Source organism: Epinephelus fuscoguttatus, linkage group LG1, assembly GCF_011397635.1.
Source record: "Epinephelus fuscoguttatus linkage group LG1, E.fuscoguttatus.final_Chr_v1".
NCBI lineage: Eukaryota > Metazoa > Chordata > Actinopteri > Perciformes > Serranidae > Epinephelus > Epinephelus fuscoguttatus.
In genome coordinates, this window is record NC_064752.1 from 34,040,360 (window position 1) to 34,064,707 (window position 24,348).

A 24,348-nucleotide genomic window follows, 5' to 3' on the forward strand; every position below is an offset into this window, starting at 1 on the left:
TTGGAAAATACCTTGCATATGACTGGATAAATGAGACTCTAATTACGGGTTGTGTGAGAGAATGTCTTGATGTAGTTTTGCTGTTGTTAAACATGGTCCCCAATCAATCAATAAATCAATCAGTATGTTGAGCGGTTACCATGGAGGCATCCTTTAAAAATGACCAGTAGGCATTTGTGTCTTCATGCTCCATTGTCGCCCACTTCTTGCACCATGAAGTGCAAGTCCGCAATAAAAAGAACACACTTGATTGCATTTCATAGAAAAAGTTTTAATAAAATTCCCTCAATTTCCTCTTATCATACCATATGTTGATCATAAATGATTACAGCACTGATGGCAGTCATTCTTTAACATTAAAAAGGCACATAAAAACATCTAGAGCAGATGACTGCATTTTTCTGGGTTAAAGATTTTACAGAACACACTTCCTGATTCTGGTAAAGCAGGGATATTCAACAAGCTTTGCCCGGGGACCACTTATGCAAAATGACAGGAAGCCAGGGGCCAGTCAGTGAACAAACGTTTGAGGACATGTGGGACTTAACCCTGACCTCTGTCGGAGGGTCCAGGGGATCCTCCTCTGGCACTTTTTGGTGCTTTTTTATGTACTCTGGGCAGTGTGAATCAATTTTAAGTGTGAATTATAAAATGGTCGGCAGGAAGAGACATACATTGAGTACCACTGTGTTATAACTTGCTCAAAATTTCCTCTCAACTCACTGTTGATGCTCTGACCAGCCGCTGGGCGTTTTAACAAAACCAGGAAGTGCATGTTTAAGTTTTGTGGACCAGGAAAGAGAAGACAGGCACTCATGGCGAACAAACAGAAAAATTCCCTTGACCATGTCACTACAGTAAGGTACTCGATTACTCTATTGCTTAGATGTTCTGTACGGACGGTAATTTGTGATCATTTTTCTTAAAGTGCTTAAAGGTTTACTTGAGACAATCTGTGATTGGAAAGATAATCTGTAAAAAGGCTTTTTGTACAATTTAAACTAAACGCACACAAGTTGCAAATCCATTATTTATATTCAGTATTTTCTGTACATGTTTGTTTATGAAGGTAGATACCGTGCTGAAGGCCTAGTGTCATCAGTCCCTGATTAAATATAATGGAGTACACATTCAAACAAGACAGTCCATGGCTTTGCTCTAAATTACATTGGGGTTTTCCCCATCCATTGAGCCTCTGTACAGCAGTAGATAAAACATTTACTTGGCATTAACACATCACAGTCTTGGCACGTAGCCTTGGCACCATATTTCATTTACAAGCCAGAAGAGTTCTTGATGGCCTCTGTGTTCAGCAAAAGCCTGAATTCTCCTCCTGTATATCTCGGTAAAGGTCCAAAATAAGGCACTCAAAGTGGAAAATGGAGCAATCATGGCAAGGTGCCTGTCAGCAGCAGCTGCAGCTGAAATGGATTGATTCTTGCTGAACGGTGATGGTATGGTGTCTCCTGGAGGGAACAAGAGGAAGAAAAGTTCAGGAAGAGGTTTCCAAATGACAGACTACAGCAGGCATCAGCTTTATGTAATATATTTTATCAAATGTCATTTGTTGGATTTATCTCTAAGTGCTCTACACCTCCATGAGTGCATTCAGTTTTTGCATGGGTGGTCCAAGTGGCACTCAAATCCATAACCCTTTTACATCCATATATCCTTTTCACTTACTGTAGCTGTATGTAAAGTTAAGAGCAAAATATATCTGCAAGCAGCAATTCCACAAAAGAGCACTGAGTGGAGAAAACTGCATTAAGCTGCAGTGAGGATGTCTTTAAACACTGCACAGTTTAGATTAGGAGAAAGCTTTACAGAGATACAGCCCGCTTCCTGTTTCTGTCTATGCTGTCAGTTTATTATACAGTTGCATTAAACAACACGAGTGTTGCTGACAGCATTGACGTGAAGCTCAAACCATTCTCTATCTAGTATTGCAAACCTATTCAGCTGTCTTGCATTATGACTCACAAGAATATTAGTCCTTTTTAATAATGCCTTCACTCCTACAATAAGTCAGAGTATAAGCTCAAAGTCAGAAATGTCAAAATGTTCACACTCAACGCTCCTCAATGGCTGATCCTGTTAAGTCCTATGTAATGCTCTGCATATCACAAGCAGGTCATGGCTAATGAAAGCTCTAATGTGCTTGTTAATATACACCAGTGTCTAAATTCTGTTGATAAATATGAAAGTAACTCGGAAGGTGATTTTTATTCATGTGCAGTGACAATTCATATTTGTATTAGATGATAGATTGGGTATGATGGATTGATACCAATATATCGATACTATAGATACCACATTTTTATTTTGAACATTGGTCCTAGCATTAATAGGATCGATACCAAACTGTGTTTGCAAACAATGTTCTGTTCAATTAAGCAGGAAAAAACACAAGAAAGAGAACTTTGGGCTGCAACCAAACAGAAGAGAAGAGGAGGGAAATGCCTCAGCATCCAGACCCGTGACACAGAGTTCATTGACAGTCTTTTCAGAGAGCCTCAGGCAATAAATATCGAAGTACGTAGTGGTGAAATTAATATTTCAGTCAAATCAGATCTTCAGCGTTGGTTAATGTAACATCTTCAAACTGTAATTAGTCATCATTAGCTGTTGCTTTAGCATATTTATTATTCACCTCATAAATCATGACACACTGCTTTTACCCTACATGAAGATACATGAGCTGCTTTTAATTATGAAGAGTATCGTATTGGTATCAATATTAGCGATTCTGGCCCTGTATTACTTGCTATCATATCAAAACCAGATTTTGTGATCTGAAATTTGTTTCTGACAATATATTTTTGAAGTTGCTTTACCCACAAGTTTACCACAAGGAAACAGCTTTCCTTTTAAATAAATGTTCCAGTAATTAATAATTTATTATGCAGCAAAGAATCTGGCTCTTCCATGGTGCTCACCTCTGTCTGGCTAAGCTTCGCCCTCATGCTGACTCAGGCGCTTCTTAGACTTCAGTTCTTTCAGCCAAGCAGGAGAGGAGGCAGCACTGAATGACACACAGAATCACAGGTCAGAGGAGCGTCAGGATTGAAACACATACCCAATTTTGAATAATTTTCTCATCATTTCGAAGATTTTTATATTTTTGTGTGCTTCCATGCTCTTTTCTTACCCTCTGTCTGCACCGCCTATAGGTGGCAACACCCGTGCAGCCCCCGCAAGATGAGCTGCTGAGCGAGGAGAGCGGGACACTTGTGAGGAAGACGGTGCTTCTTCCTCATTTTGACTTTCCCTCTCATCTCTTGCCTTCTCTTCTTCTGCGTCCTCTCCACTTCCTCCACTTGTTTTCTTTTTTATCTGAGCCTTCGAGAGAATGTTGAGGACACTTTACTCAATCATGTCATGTATCAGAAAAACTGAAAAATGTAATGAACTTAAACTCTGGGAGAACTTACAAGTAAAGCTGCGGGGCTCAAACCAGGGAACACTGGGACTCTATGAGAGGCGGAAGGAGGAGAATAGGCCATCTTCGGTTTAGGTTGCTCGTCCTCAGAGTCTGAATCCCTTTGCTTAGATGCCTCCTGTTCATCTAAAAATATAGATATAACAGTCAGAACACAAATCAACATTTGCAGACTGCTTTCGGCCTGGAGTGGATGTACCTAAAGGAGACACTACTTATTTAAGTTTAAATTTAAAAAAGTAAGTCAGAGTTCAAACCCTCTGTAGATTCAAAAACATTATGGATGCAGTAATAACCTGTGGAGTCACGGGTCCTCCAGTCAGGGCTATCCAATGGTACCAAACCCATACGGACTGAGCGCGATGGACGCGACCGACTTCGCCTCCTACCCAGATCTGCCTTCGATCTCTGCGCGCTGGTGTCGAGGAGAGGAGTGGAGCTCTGTGCACAGACACACACACAGAATCTAGCGAGCAATGAATAGAACACACTGCATTGACCGGTGCATATTATGCTACAGAAATGCAGATGCAAGAGCGTGTACTTGCCCAGGTAGGTATGAAAATCAACCACAAAACTACATATTAATATTTGTAGCAGATGAGGCAGACATCAGCTGTCACCACTCATACAGGGGGAAGGATTAGAAACAAAGAATCACCAACCTCAGGAAATGGAGGCAGCTCTGGCTCTCGGTGATAATCAGTCTCATCAAGGTCTTCAGTGGAGACTTCTGGGGCCTGGTCAGCAATAGGCTTTGGGCTGAAGAGAAAGACAGCTATTTAAAGTCATATGTCAGCACAGAATGAAATGAGAAGGAAATACGGGTGTTAAGATGCTGTCAGTTCAGGTTCAGGAGTCATTTTAGTCCAATTTCTAAGTTCTTGTGTTGTGCTCTGTTAGCCACAAGGGGGCACAGGGAGCTCAAGTCCTGGAAAGCCTTCATATGACACACTAGTGTGCAGCTAAACCTGGTTATGCTGTCACAGGATTTTTGCATGTTCCGTTATGCTAACTTATTTACGTTTTGTCATAGCAAAGTCCAAATCACACAGAGACTTTATGTCGAACAAACTGAAAAACAAAAAGTCATTTGGTTTCACAGTCCCATCGGTTTATTATTGGTCACACTTCATGCTCCACTGATCATATTAAGAAACCAAAGCTAATCTTGGCCCTCCAAACTGCGCCTTCAGGCTACTTACTTTAATTCTTCAATGTCAGATAGCTATAGGGCTTTCTGGTGTGCTCAGTTTGAATCAAATCACCTCAATGTGAAGCCACACCCTCACCACATGATATAAGGAATGACAAATAAACCCGTCTGGTCCTGTCTCTGCCCCATCAGGGTAGACGGAGGACATGAAGCCATGGAAAAATACAGTCTGTAGTATGTATGTAGTATGACAGTATGTATGCATGTGTTTGTGTGGTGTCATAGTGCAACCTTGCTCCTACCTGTCAATTTCAGATGTCCGTTCACTGGCCTCATTCTGCTGGTCGGGTTCGTTGTCTATTAAAGCATCAGTGTCTTCGCTGTTTGTGCTGTAAATGTTAACCGGTGCCTGAGAGACAGAAAGACAGACATTAAATTACACTGGTAAATAAACAAGAAAACATATCATATAACAGAATCTGAAACATTTTGCTTAACGCCAATCTCATGTTAAGCATGTGCAGTCACCTAGCAATACGGCTCTCCTTATCTCTCTGCTGGATCAACTTCCTTATCACACAAAATCAAATGATGTAAACTTTCTTTTGTTCTGTAAATCTGCATATTCACAGCAACTTCACATGGTGGAGCTGAAGCGGGGAGGAAAATGGACTGCGTGCAGAGCCAAGATCACTAACTACAGAGGGAGAGAGGACTAAAGACCAGCCAAGCATGCATCTTTTAATGAGCCGGTCACAGAGGCTGGGCTGTCCTCAATAAACACCATGAGCACTGGCATACACACCTATATGCCTACACACACACACACACACACAGACACACCAAACACACTCATGCTGTCACGCCCACATGCTGGAATGCATGGGTGCACGCACACACGCACACAAATACGTTACAAACAAAAGCAACTACTGTGCACTTCCTTGCAAACATTCCTTTAAGCTCACTTCAGATTTTGTCAAGGGGCACATCCCAGTGTAGTGTCTGATACTGTCACCTGGATACAAAACAACACTCAAGTAAACACCCTTGCCCTCTGTACGAATTCACACACACACACACACACACACACACACACACACACACACACACACACACACACACACATACGCACGCATCTCATCTCCGTCATAAGTCCATTTATTACTCAGTTACTCAGGACTCACACAGCAGCTTCATTTGCACAATGCCTGTTATCTGGCAACATCACAGCATGAATGAATAGGCTTCTAGTGATTTTCCTATAACCACAGACTGTGTTTAGGTGCAGGGAAAAACAAAGTCTGTTCCAACACAGAGACACAGTCTACAGTCGTACAATTCCACCACTGTGCATTCATCCTGAATCCATCCAACCTTTATTGCAGAAGTAGCCACTGCAGCTCACAAAGTTTTAAATGTTGTTACATAATTTTTAAGTACATCACGTGACTCTAATACTGCCCTTTCAAACTATTCTAAAAAGCTTCTCCTGAATTCAAAGAGAAATTAAATTCATTTTCTAAGTATTTCCTTATTGGCAGTGGTACGAGTATGCAACAATGAGACAATGAGTAAGTGTATGTCAGCAGAATTTGTGGATTTGAAAGACTTTTCTCAAGTGTATTTTGCAGAAATGTAAAAGATTACTCTGCCACAGACAAATTGCCAACTTCATTTAAGTACACTGGAATCAAAATATGGAGCCTTAGAGCAGTAAAATTAGATTTTCGACCACTGTGAAGCAGCAGAAGAAGCTTTAAACTCAACATTAACATATTGTCTCCTTATAAAGTTGATATTTGAAGTCGATCCATTTATCGATTGGGCCAAATAATCATTGCCGATAGGATGTTTTACACAGTATCATTATTGGCAGAACTTAACTCCAATAAAGGCCGATGGCTGTGCAGCCTCTACCAGTCACGCAGGGATGTACATCACCACCTGGAGCTGAAGAGGAGAGGGTTGTGTTGTATCGAGCAAAAAAGGAGCTTGATCAGTGTGCACAGCTCCAGAGAAGCAGGTCCCCTCTCTTATGTGAGTGTGTCTCAGTGTTTTGATCTTCATTTTAACATGTATTTACATTTATCTTTTTTGTCTGGACCACAACAATGAGACCAGCCCATAAATGTGAAAGTCCATGACTATGTGATGACTGACAGACTGGTTGGCCGAATGCCGCTACATCCTGTATTCGTTTCAAATTAAAAAACCCTCTAGCATTTTGTATACAGTCCACCAGTATACTTGGTTTTGACTTAGTCATGTTTTTTTATGTTTTATTAATCAGGGACAAAGTTTTTGAGTATTTAAAAAAAAAAGTTTTTAAGGGTGATATAGGCTGTGTACACGCTTTTTCTTGCTCCAAACTATTGTCTTTTATATCTGTTATGTATTAACAGTCTAAGTTTGTCCCTTCTAAGATACCTTTGTGCCCTCCAGTGTTATGTGTAGGAACTGGTATGCTATCCTCATCTGATGGTTAAGCTATGCTAAGCTAATATTTAAGCTAATATATACACCTGCTAACAAAATTTTCCTGGTCCCTTGTTTCCTCATTAATAGTTGTAACCCTAAATAAGACGAGTATACAACAACATTGGCCATAAAAATATCCATAGGTTGACTTCTAGTTGATATGGTAAACATGTTAGCAAACTGTTGTCCACATCTAGTGGTGACAAAGCAACATGGAATTCATTTGGAGTCGCATTTCTTGCCACCTGACAAATTTAAGTCCATTATCTACTCTCCTTTTAGCTCTGTTTTGGCCTCTATTAACTCCTGATCTAATTAGCAGCTAAATTCTCATTATGTTGACCAGCTAGTCGCTAACTTAACTAGTCATCTACCATGTGGTGCTGAACAGGTAGCATACATGCTAAAACATTTACCTGAGGGTCGGAAAAAACAAAACAATAAGCTGAAAGATGCTGAAATGCTCTGTAAAGCTGAGGGGAACTCTAATATTTCTGAGTGGCACCAAGTACTATAAAACAATCAAACAACAACAACCTCTAAGTGCAGACATAAGAAAGAGATACGTTAAAAGCTTCAGGATTAAAGAACTACAACTCTAAGCTGCAACAAACCTGTGTATGTGTGAATGTGCCAGTACAGTGTGTTCAGGAGGGCGGAGGATGTGCAAGTCAAGACAGAGTGGGCTTTATTACAGCTTACCTCCAAAACATTTTTGTTACGGTCAATGGAATGTGTAAGACAGCTTGTTTATGGTGTCGCGGAGAGAATAACAACTAAAGATGCCACACGCACAACTAACCGAGACTCTCATTCAGAATAATAGATGAAGACTGTCAACAAAACATCGCCTCCAATAAAGGAATGTGATGGATCGTCAAATTAAAACAGGAAACAGCCTGCAGGTTTTTTCGCCTTTGATCTCTCCTGTGCACGTACACCCACACATACAGACACAGACACACATGTTCACACATGCTGCCGGCAGCCACAGTAAACACAACAAAACTACCGAGACAGATTCCTGCCATTATGCTGTTTTGACAGCAAATTTACTGTGGACCTATCAGACAAAGTGCTACATTGAAGGCCATTGTAATGTCTGTGCTTCATCTCAACACCTTTTACTGACTGTGACAAAAATAAATTATAATATGTAATTGGTGTAGTGATCATACTTCTAAAGCTTAATGTTGAATTCTTAAAAATATAATAAACTTTGACTCAAAAAATGTCTGACCATTTACAGTAAGATGCAAATAAAACATGGTTATAATCTAGTCTAATAGTTTTGTAATGGGCTGTAGTGGGACAAATGCCAATTTCAACTGTGAAAAAGCTATAAAATAATAACAGTCATGATTAAATGTGATGAGCTTGGGCTAAAGGCAGACACAGATGCAGAGGGCACGAATACAAACAGACATATTTGGATAAACCTTGTCCAACTGTGTCACACTTTGTTATAGTCCTCCACTTTATCTCTGACACACACCACAGACAGAGGAAAGGGCATGCATGTACACTGATAAAACACTACATTTGGACAACTTTATCAGATAACGGCGTCCTTCCTGAAATGGACTGCCACTGCCTTCTGCACTTCCTTTTTTTCCCTTTATACATTTGCATGTTATCTGTTAACACACAGGCGGGGAAATATTAGACTGGGATACATGGAGCTTTGGTGCAAACTGTGCACCTAAACCCTTGCGCCTTTATTACATTTATGCACTTGACTGTTGCAGTGCTTCACCTTTATTTTTGTTTCCTCTTAAGATGTTTCTTGTATGAACCAAACACCATGACAAATGCTTTGTTTTGATAATAAACCTTCTTGTTATTCTGACTGACTTCTACTGTGTTACTTGATCAGCTCTTACTGAGCAGGTTTCAGTGGCTCTCCTCTGCAGAGTCTGCCGGCTTCTGACGGAGAAGCGACGCAGCGATCTTCTGCTACGTCTGGCGAAGCTACGAAGTGGTGACATAGCTCTCTGGAACCGTCCTCCTCCATCTCCACCTTCTTCTTCCTCCTCTTTATCCTCCTCTTCCTCCTCCTGCTGCTTCTCTTCTGCGGGGCCCCACACCAGCTCCAAAGCCCCTTGCAAGGAGCGTCGCACGCTGCCCACCCAGCCCGCCACCTGAAGCTGGGCAGCAGACAGCTTCCCTCCAAAGTACTGCATGGTTGAAAAGCTTACACAGCTGGTTGTCCAGGCGCTGGGCTCACCATGGGAACTGGGTCACCAGAGAAACTGAGGTTTAGCTTTGTTAGAGATGAAGGGATTGTCTGGGTGAGTCAGAAAGCTGCCTCTGTGATCTGCCTTTCAATTGTCATTTTCAGCGAGCAGAAGGTAAAGACAGCACAAATTCTGTATTGTAAAAGAGGTTCCTGAAATCATACAAAAAAAAATATATAATCCATCTTTCTTTTGAGTGGGATCCATACTCTAACTCCGTATTTTTATGGTTCAGGTCACACAAACTTCCTGGAACAGTCTATTATTTACTGTCAGTAAAGAAGTAAATAGTCTGACCAGCCATGTGTTTGCGCTGTGACAACACTATTCTACTGCAGCAGTCACTATGATGGATGTGACATCCTAAACAGCAGCGTCCTGAAGAAAGAGTTTCCCGTCATCACATCATGATCCATTTCAAAAGACACGCTGACAGAGCTTTCTATCAAAAAATTGGAAGTAAAAAAATAGCAATGAAGCCTTTAGTCTTGCACACAACAGTTTAAAGATTACCTCTTTTCATGCGCACCCCCTTTCTCTTTTGCTTCTTCTGCCACAGTCAAGCCTGTTTGCTTGTGCACCGATGTCCCAGTTCACATCCCAACTCCATTTTCCACTCAGAACAAAAAAAAAGAAAAGGAAAAGCAGCGTGGGAAATATCTGCCACTCCAAACAACCAAAGCCAGGTACAGAGAGGTAGATCACCCCTTTATCTCCTCCATACCTGAGTGATTTCACAGAATGTCAAAACAAAGCGGAGGTCTGTGCTCGGATGCGGAAAATCCCGAGGGAAGGAAGGAAGGTGAGGCGGGCTGGGCCAAGGTGCTTTCTGCACCTCCCCTCCACCTCTGTCACCCCGTAGGTAAATGATGCAGGTAACTGAATGAAGCGGCTCTTTGTGAGAGGATAGGGCAGAGGGAACAGCAGAAAACAGGAAGACTTTTGGAAAGGTCGAAGAAAGTTTGAGGGAGCACTAGAATGGACAGTGGACATGTGAACTTTCATGTACACGGTTAAGCCCATCCTCCTTTTGTGTGTGTGCCAGACAGTGTGTGTGTGTAAGGGGGCTGACGGAATCTCTCAAAACGGGGTGGAGAGATTGAGTAGAGAGACAGACACAGAGAAAGAGGGGCACCATGTATGGTTATTCTGACACGCTGCCCTGTTGACCAGATCCAAATAAAGGCATGATGACCACATAGCACCTCGGCTCTTCTCACTAAAACATCCATCCATCCGTCCATCTGCCTGTCTGTTAGTCAGTAGCCTGAATGAGGCTGCATGGTTGGCTGCGCAGCTTGTGTTTGCCAAGTAAACATTTCCCTCATTCTGTCCTGTCAAAGTAAAAGATTTTCTCTGCCACTCAACAGTGTCTTTGTTTCCCTTCAGCATAAAAAGTTTGTATTTTCTTTATTGAACTTTGCTGTTAAGTGTTATGGTGCTATATTATAGCAATATAAGGTGCTCTACATGAGGTGAGCTTGCTGGTTTTTGTGGTGCAGAATAAGGAAGTGCAATTTTTTAAAAGCAGCAGCGCCACTCTGTGGTGAAAACAGGGCTTTGCTCTCACAACCAACAAAACTTCAATACCGATGGCCTTACAGCAGCAAGACTTTGACAGACTTTAAGAATACTTAAGTCTGACACCCTCTCACATCTAAAGTCAATGTGAGTTTTTAATCACAGATTCTGGGGGTCTTGCAGGGTCACTATTTGCAAGACTACATCTTGATTCCTTTTGAGATGATTTCCCAAACTCTCTTTAAGCAATCTGACATTAACAAATCCTTACATGTCTGCAAAAACACATAACTCTAGAAACACAAGATAAGAGACATCATATGTTGATAGCATTTGTGTACATTTTGGATTTTGTTGCCTCAACACACTACCAGCCTCTGTTTGTTAGCCCTATTAGTAAGAGGATATCGTAGGAAACAGAGGCAAACTGTTTCAAAATTTAAGACTTCTTACTACAATGGGTGTTGACTGGTGGATCAGATACTCAACAAATTAAACAGACACTTGTTCACTCCACAAATCCACCACTTTCTCCTTCTTTTCCACAGCACAAGACAACAGAGAGTTGTTGACATTCTTGCACATGGAGTCCCTCCATGTTTACTGTCTACCTGGTGTGCTGGAGGAGAAAGTGCAGTCATTGGTTGTTGCTACTGTTCATGTCATGAATTTCAGTACTTACAAGACTAGCCAAGACTAAAAATGTATAACAGTATTAAACATGTTTGATTTTGTCAGAATGTCAAGATGAGAAAAAGACTGTGTATTATCACAACCTTACACCAAACACTCAACTCTTATGATTTTACTCTGACACTGAACAATTTGTCTGCAGCGGTGAAATCACTTGAAAAGCCCTTTGGCCTGCATTAATAGCTATATACAATGCCTCCTTAAAGTAGCTCACTGGTTTTGTGGGTTGGTTTGTTTGCAAAGCATGCACACAGCAAACAGAAACACAATACACACACGCACACACACACACACACACACACACACACACACACACACAAACACAGACAGAGTTCAGGGCTCCAGAGCTCAGTGTTTTCATTACTTAAAAAATGTTGCATGTTCAAACAGGTGGTGAACCGATCTGTCTTGACTGGCAGGGCCCTGTCAGCTGTTCACTCACTATGATGAACTGATAAGTTGCCACCACTGCACTTTCCTCATTTCACCTTGTTTGTTTGCTTCCTTGTCTCTTTTACGGGTAAAGAGTCAACAAGTTTTCGCGTCTTTCTCATATTGTTAATCTTCATTAAGTTATATAACTGCACTTTAAACTGCTTCAGGTGTGTTGTTTGGCTGTGATCTTCACTTTGATCTGTTACTTTATTACCTATAATGAGGGTAATTGTACTAAGGTGACTAGAATTTCCCAGCAACATATGCTGACCTTTTAATTCCCAGCTGATTTAGGATCACTTCCTTCAGGCAGTGCAGCCATGACGTTTATTTGCAGGTCCATCCAGACGCTCAGACATGGTTTGTTGACTGCAGCTGTACTACAACTTCAGCGGGTCTTTGAACGTAAATCGACTGAAGCAGAAAATAAACTCTGTAGTTCAAGCAGCCTTGGTGTATTTATGTATCTTTTCATAAGCACAGCAACATTAGTAAAAAGTTAATACTTGTCTAATTTGTAAGATAAAAGTGGTTCAAGTCTTTAGACACCAACACTCAAAGGTTCTCCAGCTTCAGGCTAAACTACAGACATACTTCAAATTAACAACCTACAATTGGACCTGAAATGAGCTACAAATGGATGGCTGGATAATAAATTGGAAGGGTAATGAAAGTAATTTTCTCTAGTTAGATGTAAAAAACGTCCTTATTTACTACTCTAATGAAAATGTGTTAGGAAGTTAATTTTCATATTCTCATATTGGCTGAATGATTTTTAAATTGCACAGAAAGTCAGGGGAAGACACTATGGAAAACACTTTACAATGACCTAACACTACAAGTTGCTTATTCAGCATGCCGATTGGTGTTGGAGCTGGTGGGGCCTGCCAGTTAGAGAAATCACTCTGATTGGCAGTTCAGCTTCATACATGAGAGGAAAACAAACGGCTAAAGTCAGGAGGGTGTGAGATCGAAACAAACTTGTTATAGTGGGTAAGTTTATTGTTTTAGCCATTGAGCTCCTTAACAGAAACCGTTCATAATACTTTGTGTTACTGTTCGCTCACACACGGTAATATGCTTTGTTCTTTCAGCATCAGATTGTGTTGTTAATGTGCTAACTGGCTAAATAGTGTCTTGAATCTGTCCTGTCGGTCTTACAGGTTCCCTTTCCCACTGCCGCCTGCTGGTATGGAGAGTTATTTCCTTTCCAGCAGGTGCAAAACCTACTTGCTAGTTGGCTATTGGCTGTAGTCTTTGTGGTGTGGTGAGGGACAACTTTCAACAGTTGGCCTTTGTAGCCACTTGCTCTTTGATGTCTTTGATAACCTTCAGTCAAGCATTTAACCAAAACTGCTTTGAAATCATAATCATTTAAATAAATCCTTTAAACAAATAGTCTTCATACTCAACATGTAGTGTGTTAAATGTAGATTTAATATGTTAGTAAATAGTCACTGCAGCTAACTAAATCCTATACAAGCAGTAACCTGTAGTGATCAGAGAGGCTAGCTGCATTAAAAAAATAACACATAAGGTGGTAGTGCTAGGAAATTAGCTAATCAAATGTTATCTTTAATCCCGATTTTGGATTCCAATGATTATGAAAACAAGACAATTGAGATAAAATTAATATTGTGCCGCATTCCATTTCTCAATGATGCTCCTGTTTTGTCTTGTGTTACAAATCCAGCGCACCCCTCTTCTTTACAGCGGTATATATTCACCCCTCCCTGAAGCCAAAATTCATTCTCAACCAGGCTGTGGCATGTTTAGTTTAGCTCAAGCTAAGATGACAGAAAGAAAGCCTTTGGCCAATGAGTGTTAAATAATCACAATCTCAATACTGACCAAAATGATTTTTGCTCTAATCAAGTAGCCCTCAGAGGTGCAAACTGCTGAGCTGGCTCTGCAATTTACTGTGAAACCACTAACACTGATTAGGTAACATTTCTACCTGTGAAGACTCACCCATAGCTGCTGGAAATAACTCATCCATGATGCCCATGAGAAATAATCCATCCTTCTTCAGTGTTCAATGTTTTTTTTAAAATCCCTACAGTATGTCTTTGAAAATGAATGTTGTCTTTACGCACAAATAAAAGCAAAATGAAAGCAGCAGTCAGATGCAGAGGAAGTCATAACCTCACTTCCTGTTAGATTGCTTGATGTCGTAACCACACGTCTTCATACGTACACTACTGGACATAGAGTTCATACAGTACTTTTACAGTCGACTGAAAGGTTCAGCCCATTTCTCACCCCAATGTTTCATCTTCAGGGGTGGCAATTATTTGTTAGCATGAATTAATTGAGAATCAAACACATTCAAAACTATACTTTTTATCGTCACACCTTCTGAGTCAACACTCTCCTTTCTCCAGCACTCTGTACTCTGATATTTCTTATTGTCAGACACAAGCTCTCGCTGTCAGCAAAAGCAGATACTACGACTGTCACATGACACGTAGATGTAGGTTTCAGGCCATGTTCATTTCATTACTCAATGTCACACCTACACACACACACACACACACACACACACACACACACGCACACACACACATACATGCACAAACCCACGTTCTTAAGCTCTGACTGAATCTGGGTGAAGCAAGTATAACAAGATGTTTTCCCCTCGTGCTACAGGAATGCCAGTGTGTTGGTGCAGGTGAGGGTTGTGTGGTTGCCAGGCCGATATGATTCAGAGGTGAAAAAACCACATTTACATGTACACTCCTGTCTCTGTGCTCGACCTCACCCTATCTGTGTGATTGAACAATTTATCCTTTCATAAAACTATGCTCGTGTTCACAAAAACAAAATCTAGTCAAGTTGCATTTAAGCGGCCAAGTGTAAGATTTCGGGGGATTTATTTGCACCTAGCTGTGAGGATTGCAGATTGCGACCAGCTGAAACTTCTCCCGGTTAGAATTCCTGCAGCTTTCATTGTTCAGGAGGTTTTTACTAGGAACTGAATTATCTGCACAGGTCTCTTCCTCTCCAAAACAAATGGAGCAGGTTATTTAAGGCACTAAAAACACTGAATAAAGCAGTTTCATGTTACAAATCAGGGTTTTTCTGATGCTGTTTGGCTCGTCAAAGAAGGTCCAATAGCAGTGCAACATGGCGATATCTCTATATGAGGACTGACTTCCTGTGTAGATAGAAACGGCTCATTCTAAGGAAACAAACACAAATACATCCCCAAAAATCCTACACACTGGACCTTTAAATCTGACTTTCGTATTTACCTCCTGCTTGTCTTCTTCTTCCACTACATCTTCTTTTGTGTTCTCCTCTTCCTCCCCCTCTGTCTCCTTCTCTTCCTCTACCTCCATGGAGATGAGCAGTCCCTCCTCTGGCCTCTGCTTCTCCTCTTTCTCCTCGAACTTTGGACTTTCTTGGGCTGGTGTAGGCTCTAGGCTGCGTGGTTTCTCCACCTGTTCTGGCACTTTATATTCTCTTGGACTGACATCCAGGGGCACCAGCTCTTCCACTTCCTTTTTATCCACAAAGGCAGCTTCCCTTCTCTGGATGGGCGGACTGGTTTCTTCTTTAGCTTGCGTGCCCCATCTCAATGGTTTGACTGAAAAGTCATCAAAGTCCACCTTTATCCCAGCCGGTTTGACGGAGAAGTCATCATAAACAACTTCTTCTGCTTCTTGTGCCCGCTTTCTGTTCAACTCCTCTCGTATTTTTCTCTCCAGCTCCTCCAGTCTGTCTTTCTCCATCTGCTTCTTCCTTTCCTCCTCCTCTCTCCATTTCTCCATCTCCATTTGCCTCATTCTCTCCATCTCTTCTTCTTTTTCTTGTTGCTCTTTCAGCCTCCTTTGCCTCTCCCTCTCTCTTTCCTCCTCCTCTCCTAATCTTTCTTTCCCCCTGTCCTCCTGTCTGAGTCTCTCCTCTATCTGTCTGGCCTTCTCCCTGTCCTCCTCTTTCTGTGTCTGCCATATCGCCTCCAACTCTTTCTCTGTTTCCCCCTCTTCTTCTCCTCTCTGCGTCTCTACCTGTTTCACCCACTCTTTTTCCCACTCCTCCTCTCTGTGTTTTGCTTTACTCCATCTCCTCTTTATCTCTCCCCCCTCAGTTGTATGCTCCTCATGGTTATGACTTGATCTCTCCTCCTCTCTTAATCTTGCTCTCTCCCTCTCCTCCTGTCTGAGTCTCTCCTCCATTTGTCTGGCCCTCTCTCTTTCCTCTTCTCTCTGTCTCTGCCATGTCAACTCCAACTCTTTCTCTCTTTCCTTCTCTTCTTCTTCTCCTCTTGGCTTTGCTGCCTCTTTCACCCACTCTTTTTCCCACTCCTCCTCTCTGTATTTCGCTTTACTCCATCTCCTCTCAAGCTTTTGCCCCTCAGTTCTATGCTCCTCATTGTCACAAATCGATCTCTCCTCCTCCTCTCTCAGCCTTTGTCTTTCTCTTTCCTCCTTCTGTCTCTCCTCTTTCCTCTGCTCCTCCAACAATTTCTCTCTTTCCCTCTCCTCTCGTTCTTGTTTCAGTCTCTCCTCCTTCTGTTTCGCCCTCTCTCTTTCCTCCTCTCTCTGCCTCTGCAACATCATCTCCAACTGTCTTTCCCTCTCCATATCCTCTTCTCTCAGCCTTTGTCTTTCTCTTTCCTCTCTCAGTCTCTCATCTTTCCTCTGCTCCTCCAACAATCTCTCTCTTTCCCTCTCCTCTCGTTCTTGTTTCAGTCTCTCCTCCTTCTGTTTCGCCCTCTCTCTTTCCTCCTCTCTCTGTCTCTGCAACATCAGCTCCAACTGTCTTTCCCTCTCCATATCCTCTTCTCTCAGCCTTTGTCTTTCTCTTTCCTCTCTCAGTCTCTCCTCTTTCCTGTGCTCCTCCAATAATCTCTCTCTTTCCCTCTCCTCCTGTTCTTGTTTCAGTCTCTCCTCCTTCTGTTTCGCCCTCTCTCTTTCCTCCTCTCTCTGTCTCTGCAACATCAGCTCCAACTGTCTTTCCCTCTCCATCTCTTCTTCTCTCAGCCTTTCCCTTGCCTCCTTCCGCTGTCTCTCTATTTCCTCCTCCCTCAGTCTTTCTCTCTCCCTTTCCTCTTCTTCCCTCTGCCTTGCCATCTCTTTCTCTCTTTCTTCTTCTTCCTTTTTTCGTTTCCGCTCCTCTTCCAATACGAGTCTTGCCTGTTCGTTCTCCTCTGCTCGCCGTCTTTTTTCAAATTCCAAATGTTTCAGTCGTTCTTCTTCTTCCTCTCGCGCCTCATCATTGTTCTTCTTCAGAAGACCTCCTACTCTTTTGTAGACAGGCACTGAAACAGAGATGTCCTTCTCTGCTTCATCCCCAGAGGCCTCTTCTTCTTCGCTGGAATCAGACGGTGAGCCCAGGATCAGTGGAGGCCCACCATCATCTCTCTCTACGACACCAAAGTGAACAGATCGACGTTTCACACCACCCCTCTTCAGAGCATGTTGATCATTTTCACTTGAGGTGGAAGTGTGGGGCATAGATGAGCTGCGATTGCGTAGTCGGACATCACCCTCTGTTGCCTTGTTCTGCACACGCTCTCCTGGTGTCTCACTTGGGCCTTCCGACTTAACTTCAGTAGGAGCATCTCTAGATATTTCCATTGGGGTCTCTGTTGGTTGTTCGGCAGGTGACACCTTTGAAGGAAGATCCACGGCCTGACTGGGAGAAATATCAGATGCGGGAGGTTCAACAGGCTGCATTTTGGGTGTTTCCTCTGCTGTTGGAGCAGCTGCTGGCTCAAAGCTGTGGAAAAGATAACAGCAGTTCAAGGTGAAAAATGACAGTTAAAAGAACAATACTGGCAATTTTAATACAACCAAGCACATTTTACATAACTTAGAATACCTTTCTAATGACTGTATGCTAAATCCAAAGCTAGAGCAAGCAGCCTGTTAGCTTAGCATGAAGTTTAGAAACTGGGGAACACAGCTAGCCTGGCTCTGACCAAAGTTTAAGAAATCTTCCTACCAGCATCTCTTAAGTTTTGTTATTAACATTATGTCATTTTGTATGTTTAGTCTATGCAAAGAATGTTATATAAATATGTGAAAAGTTTGGGTTTGATGGTTTTGAGGTGTGGTTTAACTAGGTCTTGGCCTAGTGCTCTGACTTCCTGGAGTCTCGTCTTCACAGTGAGGTTGCCAGGCGACCAGCAAAGACTCCAGACTGGCAATTTTACAAAGAATGGATTGATAGCACCATGAACTGCTCATCACCTTTAACCGTTATCTGCCCTGTATTAAGGTCCAGTTCAAAAAAGATATTGCCCTCATAATATTACAGGGCAAACATGCCCTAAAAGTTTTGCAACTGAGTGTAGTTGACTCTTTTATATGTGTCTGATTGCAATTACCTATATGGCAAAGTATAAATGTTGCCTTTATGCCAAGAATACAGTGGACAGAACAATGAGGGCATTTTCCCACTGTGACAGGTACTGACTAACAAGGTGCGGTGATATTCCCCCTTTTTCAGTTACCCCCAACTCTTTGAAGATGCTAATAATTTCACTGTAACTGCGTGTGGCTATAAGCACTGATCTTGGTGAATTTGCAATGAGGCTCATTTGCATAGAAAGGGGACAATTCTGTGCCAAATATTTACATCTCAGCATAGCAAATAGAACAAGAGCCCTGAGATGCTATTAGCTTGGCAGTGCAGTTAAGTGCGCATTTCCCTGTTTGTGAGTCCTTTTGTGAATTAGCCCCCATGTGTTGGCCTAATTCTGAGTTTTAGAGACTTTGGACAGAGCCAGGCTAGATGGTTTCCCCTGTTTCCAGTCTTTATGCTAAGCTAAGATAATCACCTGCTGTCCTTAGCGTCATATTTACCATACAGACAGTGGTATTGATGTTCTCATCTACCATTCAGCAAGATTGTGTTGTCTTATTTACCAGGTTTTGAGAGATTCATCTTTAAGATTTCCACCTTTACGTCATCACAATAGTGTTGGATTTCATTTGTGGTTCTCAAAGCACTGAAAGTATATATTTAAAAAATTCAACAGTAATGTCTCTTTTCAGAAACAGTGCCTCTGTTACTCTGGATCATCAACAGAACACACTGTTAACAGTTTTCATAGGAACTATTTCTTCGGTATAAAGAGTTGACAGGAAGATCTCTCTTCAAACCAGTGGGGACATGTCTCTTCACATCTGTTGTAGTTGGAGCAGAAATCTTTGAGATGGATTGCTCAAAACCTGGTTGTATAAACAAAACTACATGAGTGGCTTAATACTGAGGGGGAAATGAGAAAATGGGTGAACATACTCTTTACTCTGCACTCATATAGTAAGTTGGACATCTAATCTTAATATGCGCACTCTTATCTGGACTTTGTAATTTAAGGTCATAAATCTGGCCACAAATCTTGATATTGAAAGCTGCGTTATTCATTTACCACACTGCCACTGATGTCAACACAAAGTACAGTAGATTAGGAAAGGGCAAAAGAAAAGAACTTAAACGCCAAACAGTTTCAGACTTTCACTCATCTCTCCCTGATTTTTTCACAGTAACTGGGAAACATTACATAAGACATTGGAAAAACCCTTTTCTCCCTGAGGAAACCAAAAAAAACAATAAAAACAAAATAACAATCCACTCTGCAGTGTAATTCTACAAGCACCAATGAGGCATAAATTGGTATCATACTGAGCAGAAAGATAACAAAACAGTTGATATTAAAAGTCTGAAGTGTGAACATGAAAAGACTCTGGATCAGTTGCACGCATCTAATCACAAAAGATGAATGTGAAATGAAAAGTACAGCCCTGGTCAATAACAGACAACCATAATAATATGCGCCATTAACCTGAAAACAAACTTCACGCTTGATTGCACTTGTAAGTGAATGTTCTTTTCCTTTGACTCATGTCTAAACACGTCACCAAACACAAACAGCACAGATGAAAGGTGGCTTGCTTACCTCTTAGAGCGAGGTCGGGGTGCAACCTGAGGCCTCTTCTCAGTCTTCGGATGCTCAGGGGTCGTTTCTGTGACCCAGTTTTTGATTCTCTCCTTTACACCCTTCACACTCTCTGTGCCGTTTGTAATTTCTGGCTCCTCTCTCTTTGTCATGACCTCTGGCCTCGATGACGAGTCAAACAGGAGACTGATCCTGCGTTTTATACTGCTGCCTCCGGTGTAATCCTCCTTCAGTCCTCCTTCATCACTCTCTCTGTTTGATGGCTCTGTTGTCGTCTGGCTCACCTCTGGATCTGAAGGCCTTGGCTTCTTTGTATCATCTCTGGTGGTGGTTGTAGAGGTGGTTACAGTTGGCTGGGGAGGCAGAGATAGGCCACCTGACTCAAACTTCGAGGTGAGCTCCATGGACAGACGCTTCCTGCCGCTGCCCCATCGATACTCTGGATTGTCTTTAGAGGAGACGTCACTTTCTGGTTCTTGAACATTGTGGATGACAGAAGCGTGTTTTTCATCTTCTTTCTTTCTCTCCACTTTCTGCTCTGGTTTGGTTACGATTTCCGTAGATGCTTTGTGGTTTGCTTGGATGACATCGTCTTTCTGGATTGGCTCGGATTTGGGTGTTGCTTTGGGTGGAGTGGTTTTTGAGGCTGGATCAGATTTTCCTACAGTAGAATCAAGGGTATCCTCTCCACGTGGACTTGCTTTGCTTTCTTTGGTTGTGTTTGCTTGATCTTTGGTGGGCACACTTACAGGGCTGGGTTTGGAATCAGAGGTGGTGGTTTGTTGAGGGGGTTTCTGAGCGGGGGTGGTCACAGTCGGTTTGGGGACTCCTGTGGCCTCAGGTTTAACAGTCGGCTGCGTTGTTTTCTTAGAGCTTGCGGCGACCGTCTTTGGGGCATGGATGGAGCGAATGGTGGTGTTCTTCTGCAGAGAGAAGGGCTTGGGAGCGAGCCGAGGTTTGGGGGCCAGACCTGGCTTGGGGTTTGAGGTGCCACCACTCTGGGAAACCTCAACGGAGCTCTCCATAACTGAGTCACTGAAAAAGAAAAGGAGAGGAGGTGTTTACATACAGCAAAAACTACATATTTACATTGAATAAACATTGTCGCTCCCAGCTGAGACGCAGCCGGTTGATCATGTCTTTACAAAGAAAACTGGATTAGTCTGGTCTGTCTAGATTTTTGAAAGCACATTACCTCCTGGGTCAAAGAAAGACTAATCAATCCCTCAGAACATACGCCAGAAACTATGACAAGTGTTTCTGCTTGAAGCCTTTTTATTTAGTTTTCTTCCTCGGTTCAGTTCAGTTTTGAATAATAGCCTGTTAACAATTTCTGTGCTCTACAAAATTAAACCAATTTAAATGGCCATTGTAGTCCAGATCCTGACCTGTCAGTCACTGTCACTTTTTCAGCCTGGGGGATAATTGTTATGTTGTAAATGACATCTGACAGCTCATCTTGATTGAAGATGTCCAAAATTTGACTTAAAGTCAATGAACAGAGAGAAGTTATGCATAGGATGGGTAGCTAAAATGCAAGTTCTTGAACTGTCCAACCAAGGAAGGATGGACTATTTCTTTTTGCTGTTAGCAATATGTACTACATTTTATTATTTGAAAATAATATATCAATACTTGGCCCTTTCAACAATTTACCTACTAAAATGTCACACCTATCTAATTACATGTTATTGACCTTCTGTTGAGGATCTTTGATAAGTTCATCATCACCTCAAAGTGCACCCAGTGAGTAAACAGCTGTGGTCATGTGATTGGGTGACACTACTCAGATCTCTTCAAGACAAGTTGATAGTATATCATACGTCCAAGTTGTACAAGTTAAAGGTCTAGTGTGTAGGATTTAGTGGTATCTAGCAGTGAAGTTGCTAAGTTTGTGTGTCCTGGGTTGCTTTAGAAATAGCATGACAGACTCCGTGGAAGAGGACTAAGCAGCAGCCTCCCGAGCTGAAAAATGAAGCCGACACAAAAGTGCCAAAAACTGCAGTTCTTTGAATGGCCACTTGAGGCTGGCTACAGATGCCAATCAATCCCCGTAACCCCCCCATGTTAAGATGCCCAACTTTACAGGGGAGATAAACATGTTTACAGCATGGTTCAAAAAATGGTTTTGGACTCTGTAGTTAATTTCGACATTTATGACAACTGTACTGAGGGTGAATCTTTATATAACGCGCCCATTAACATTCAATTCAGGCTTAAAGGGTGAGTCGCTTTGAGTGACAGGCTATCTGCAGATATTGTCCAGATCCACCCCCCTTGCTCCACAGCTCCAGCCTATCACCCAAATGTGGTCACTTCCAAAAACCAAGATGGCAACAGCAGAAATGCCAAACTCGAGGCTTCAAAACCACAAACCAATGGATGGTCTCACGGTAGCTAGATCCATTATTTTTACAGTCTCTGAAGAAGACCTGCTCCAAGAATTTGCATTTCTTAGGATAGCAAAGGCATGACCTGCCCTACTCTGCCCCTGACTGGCTAGTACTTGTTGCCTTCATTGGTTGGGTTGGTTATGATTAGGCAATGGGAGTGAGATTGGTTTGGATTGGGATAAGAATGTCGGTGTAAGGCAATCAGAGGCAGAGTAAAGCAGAGTAGGGTGGGTCATGTCTTCACTATCCTAGGAAGTGCAAACTCACACCCGCTCTGTATGTAGACGTACATGGCTCATTCTACGGTAATGAAAACCATTCTTAGTGTCAGGTGATGAATATTATATTCCATTTCGACCAGTATATCCCTCTAAATCCTACACACTGGACCTTTAAGTCTTTGAAAGTTAATTTATAGGCTGAAAAATAGATGAATGATAACATTTCTAGGCATGCCGTGTGATATTACACTGGTATTATACTGTATGGGATTAAGAAAGTCGAAATAAAGCCAGCTGCTTTACATGTTTGTAATTTTTAAACCAAAATGCAAAACTACTACAATAAGAATCAAAACAGGTAGGTGGGAGACTAGAGCAGCCTGATGAGTCATCACACACACACACACACACACACACCAACAATAAGGTCTGCAGAAATGACACAATCACACCAGATCTCCGATTCAGCTGAAACCACAGACAGATAAAAACACTTCTATTTGAGCGCTGTCACACCACAGCAAGAGAGAGAGGCCAAACTTACACACCGTGTGAAAAAGATAACAGTAATGCTTCCAATTTTGCTACACTGAATTCCACAGCCATTGTATGTCATCTGGTTTGACCTGTAATACTTTTGCACAAACCGGTAACTCCACACCCCACGGTTTGATACTGTGCAACTCAGGGCCTGTCAGCAAATTACTCTCTGTGTCACTCTCACATTATCAATCTACAGCTGCTATTGATTTGACTGTATTGACTCCAGACAACAGTCAGCTGGTGCACTAAGATATTTTTGCATGTCCTATGTTTTCTAAGTATCTTTCTGCTGCATTGCTCAAACAGTCAGCACCTCTGGGCGTGCATGATATTGTGTAATGGGTGTAATGGGATCACATTGGACTCTTAAAGCTGTGTCCTGTTTGTTTCTGCTTTCCTCCTCTTTTTTTTTTACAGTTGAATTCCTAAGAAACAAACAATGTCTGGCAGATAAAGCTGCAGCTGATTGATGCTTTCTGTTGCTTATTTAGGGCCACATTCATGGAGTCAGTGAAAATCATCCAGCAGCAGCAGCATTTAGCTTGTGGGATTTTTTTGTTTCTTTATCTTTGTTTGCCTTCAGTGGCTGTTACCCTGCCAAGGCTAACGTTACACTCCGTCCCTTTCGTTTTGATGTCCCAACGTGTTATTTACTCCTTACAGTGATGCTGTGGGAAGCTAAACACCAAGTTTGGGACAAGTCAACGGCGAACCATCGCGACGTTTTGACTTTTAACGCATATTTAACGGTAAAATTAACCGTTACATGGGTGCATATGTTAGATTACGGGTTGTTAATAAGTTACTAATAAACGCGTCAACAATGAACTCCCAGTCGTTGAACCAGCAGTGTCCTCTGAAACTGGACAAAGGAAACTGGGATATATAAAAGTAGCTAACTTTACTTTTAATGTAAGCTAGGCTGTCAGTGTTGTAACCGAGTGTTTTGTCAGAATAACGTTACACGTACGCGAGTAACGTTACTCACAGTCAGGACGTACGTTAACGTTACACTGAATATTTACGTTACAAAGCTTATAAAACATAGTCTAACACAGTGCACCTGCTGTTTACACCAGCTTTATGAACTTTTAAGGTATTCAAAAGACATTTTGTAGCAGAATCAAGTTGTTTTCTTTACCTTTCGTCTTCACGCAGTCATACAGGTGGAGGGGGGAAGGAAGCGGGAAGAAGTTACAAAAGAAGAAATGTTCCTCAGTTTTCCGTGCTCGTCTCTCCTGCTGAGCTGTTGTCACAGTGTTTTCTCTCCCCAAGTCACTCACACTAACAAGACGTCAGACCGCTCCTACACCCAGCGGA

General features: G+C 42.0%; 1 protein-coding gene across 1 annotated transcript; it reads right to left on the reverse strand.

Annotated features, from left to right (window-relative positions):
- Positions 1-250: 250 nt before the first annotated feature.
- LOC125886251 (trichohyalin-like) lies at positions 251-24,348 on the reverse strand. The gene is made up of 10 exons (XM_049572296.1): positions 24,170-24,348; positions 19,872-20,906; positions 15,217-17,686; positions 4,898-5,004; positions 4,105-4,201; positions 3,736-3,880; positions 3,432-3,565; positions 3,149-3,339; positions 2,937-3,022; positions 251-1,466 (listed from the first exon to the last, which is right to left on the reverse strand). The coding sequence occupies exons 2-9, from the start codon at positions 20,894-20,896 to the stop codon at positions 2,947-2,949; spliced, it is 4,245 nt and encodes a 1,414-aa protein (XP_049428253.1). The 5' UTR covers positions 20,897-20,906; positions 24,170-24,348; the 3' UTR covers positions 251-1,466; positions 2,937-2,946.

Excerpts from the sequence above, each read along its gene's own strand:
- LOC125886251 (XM_049572296.1), bottom strand. The coding sequence starts at position 20,896 with ATGGAGAGCTCCGTTGAGGTTTCCCAGAGTGGTGGCACCTCAAACCCC. Across the intron at positions 17,687-19,871 it reads CCCCGACCTCGCTCTAAGAG|CTTTGAGCCAGCAGCTGCTC; the intron begins GTAAGCAAGCCA and ends TCTTTTCCACAG. Across the intron at positions 3,881-4,104 it reads AGCTGCCTCCATTTCCTGAG|AGCTCCACTCCTCTCCTCGA; the intron begins GTTGGTGATTCT and ends GTCTGTGCACAG.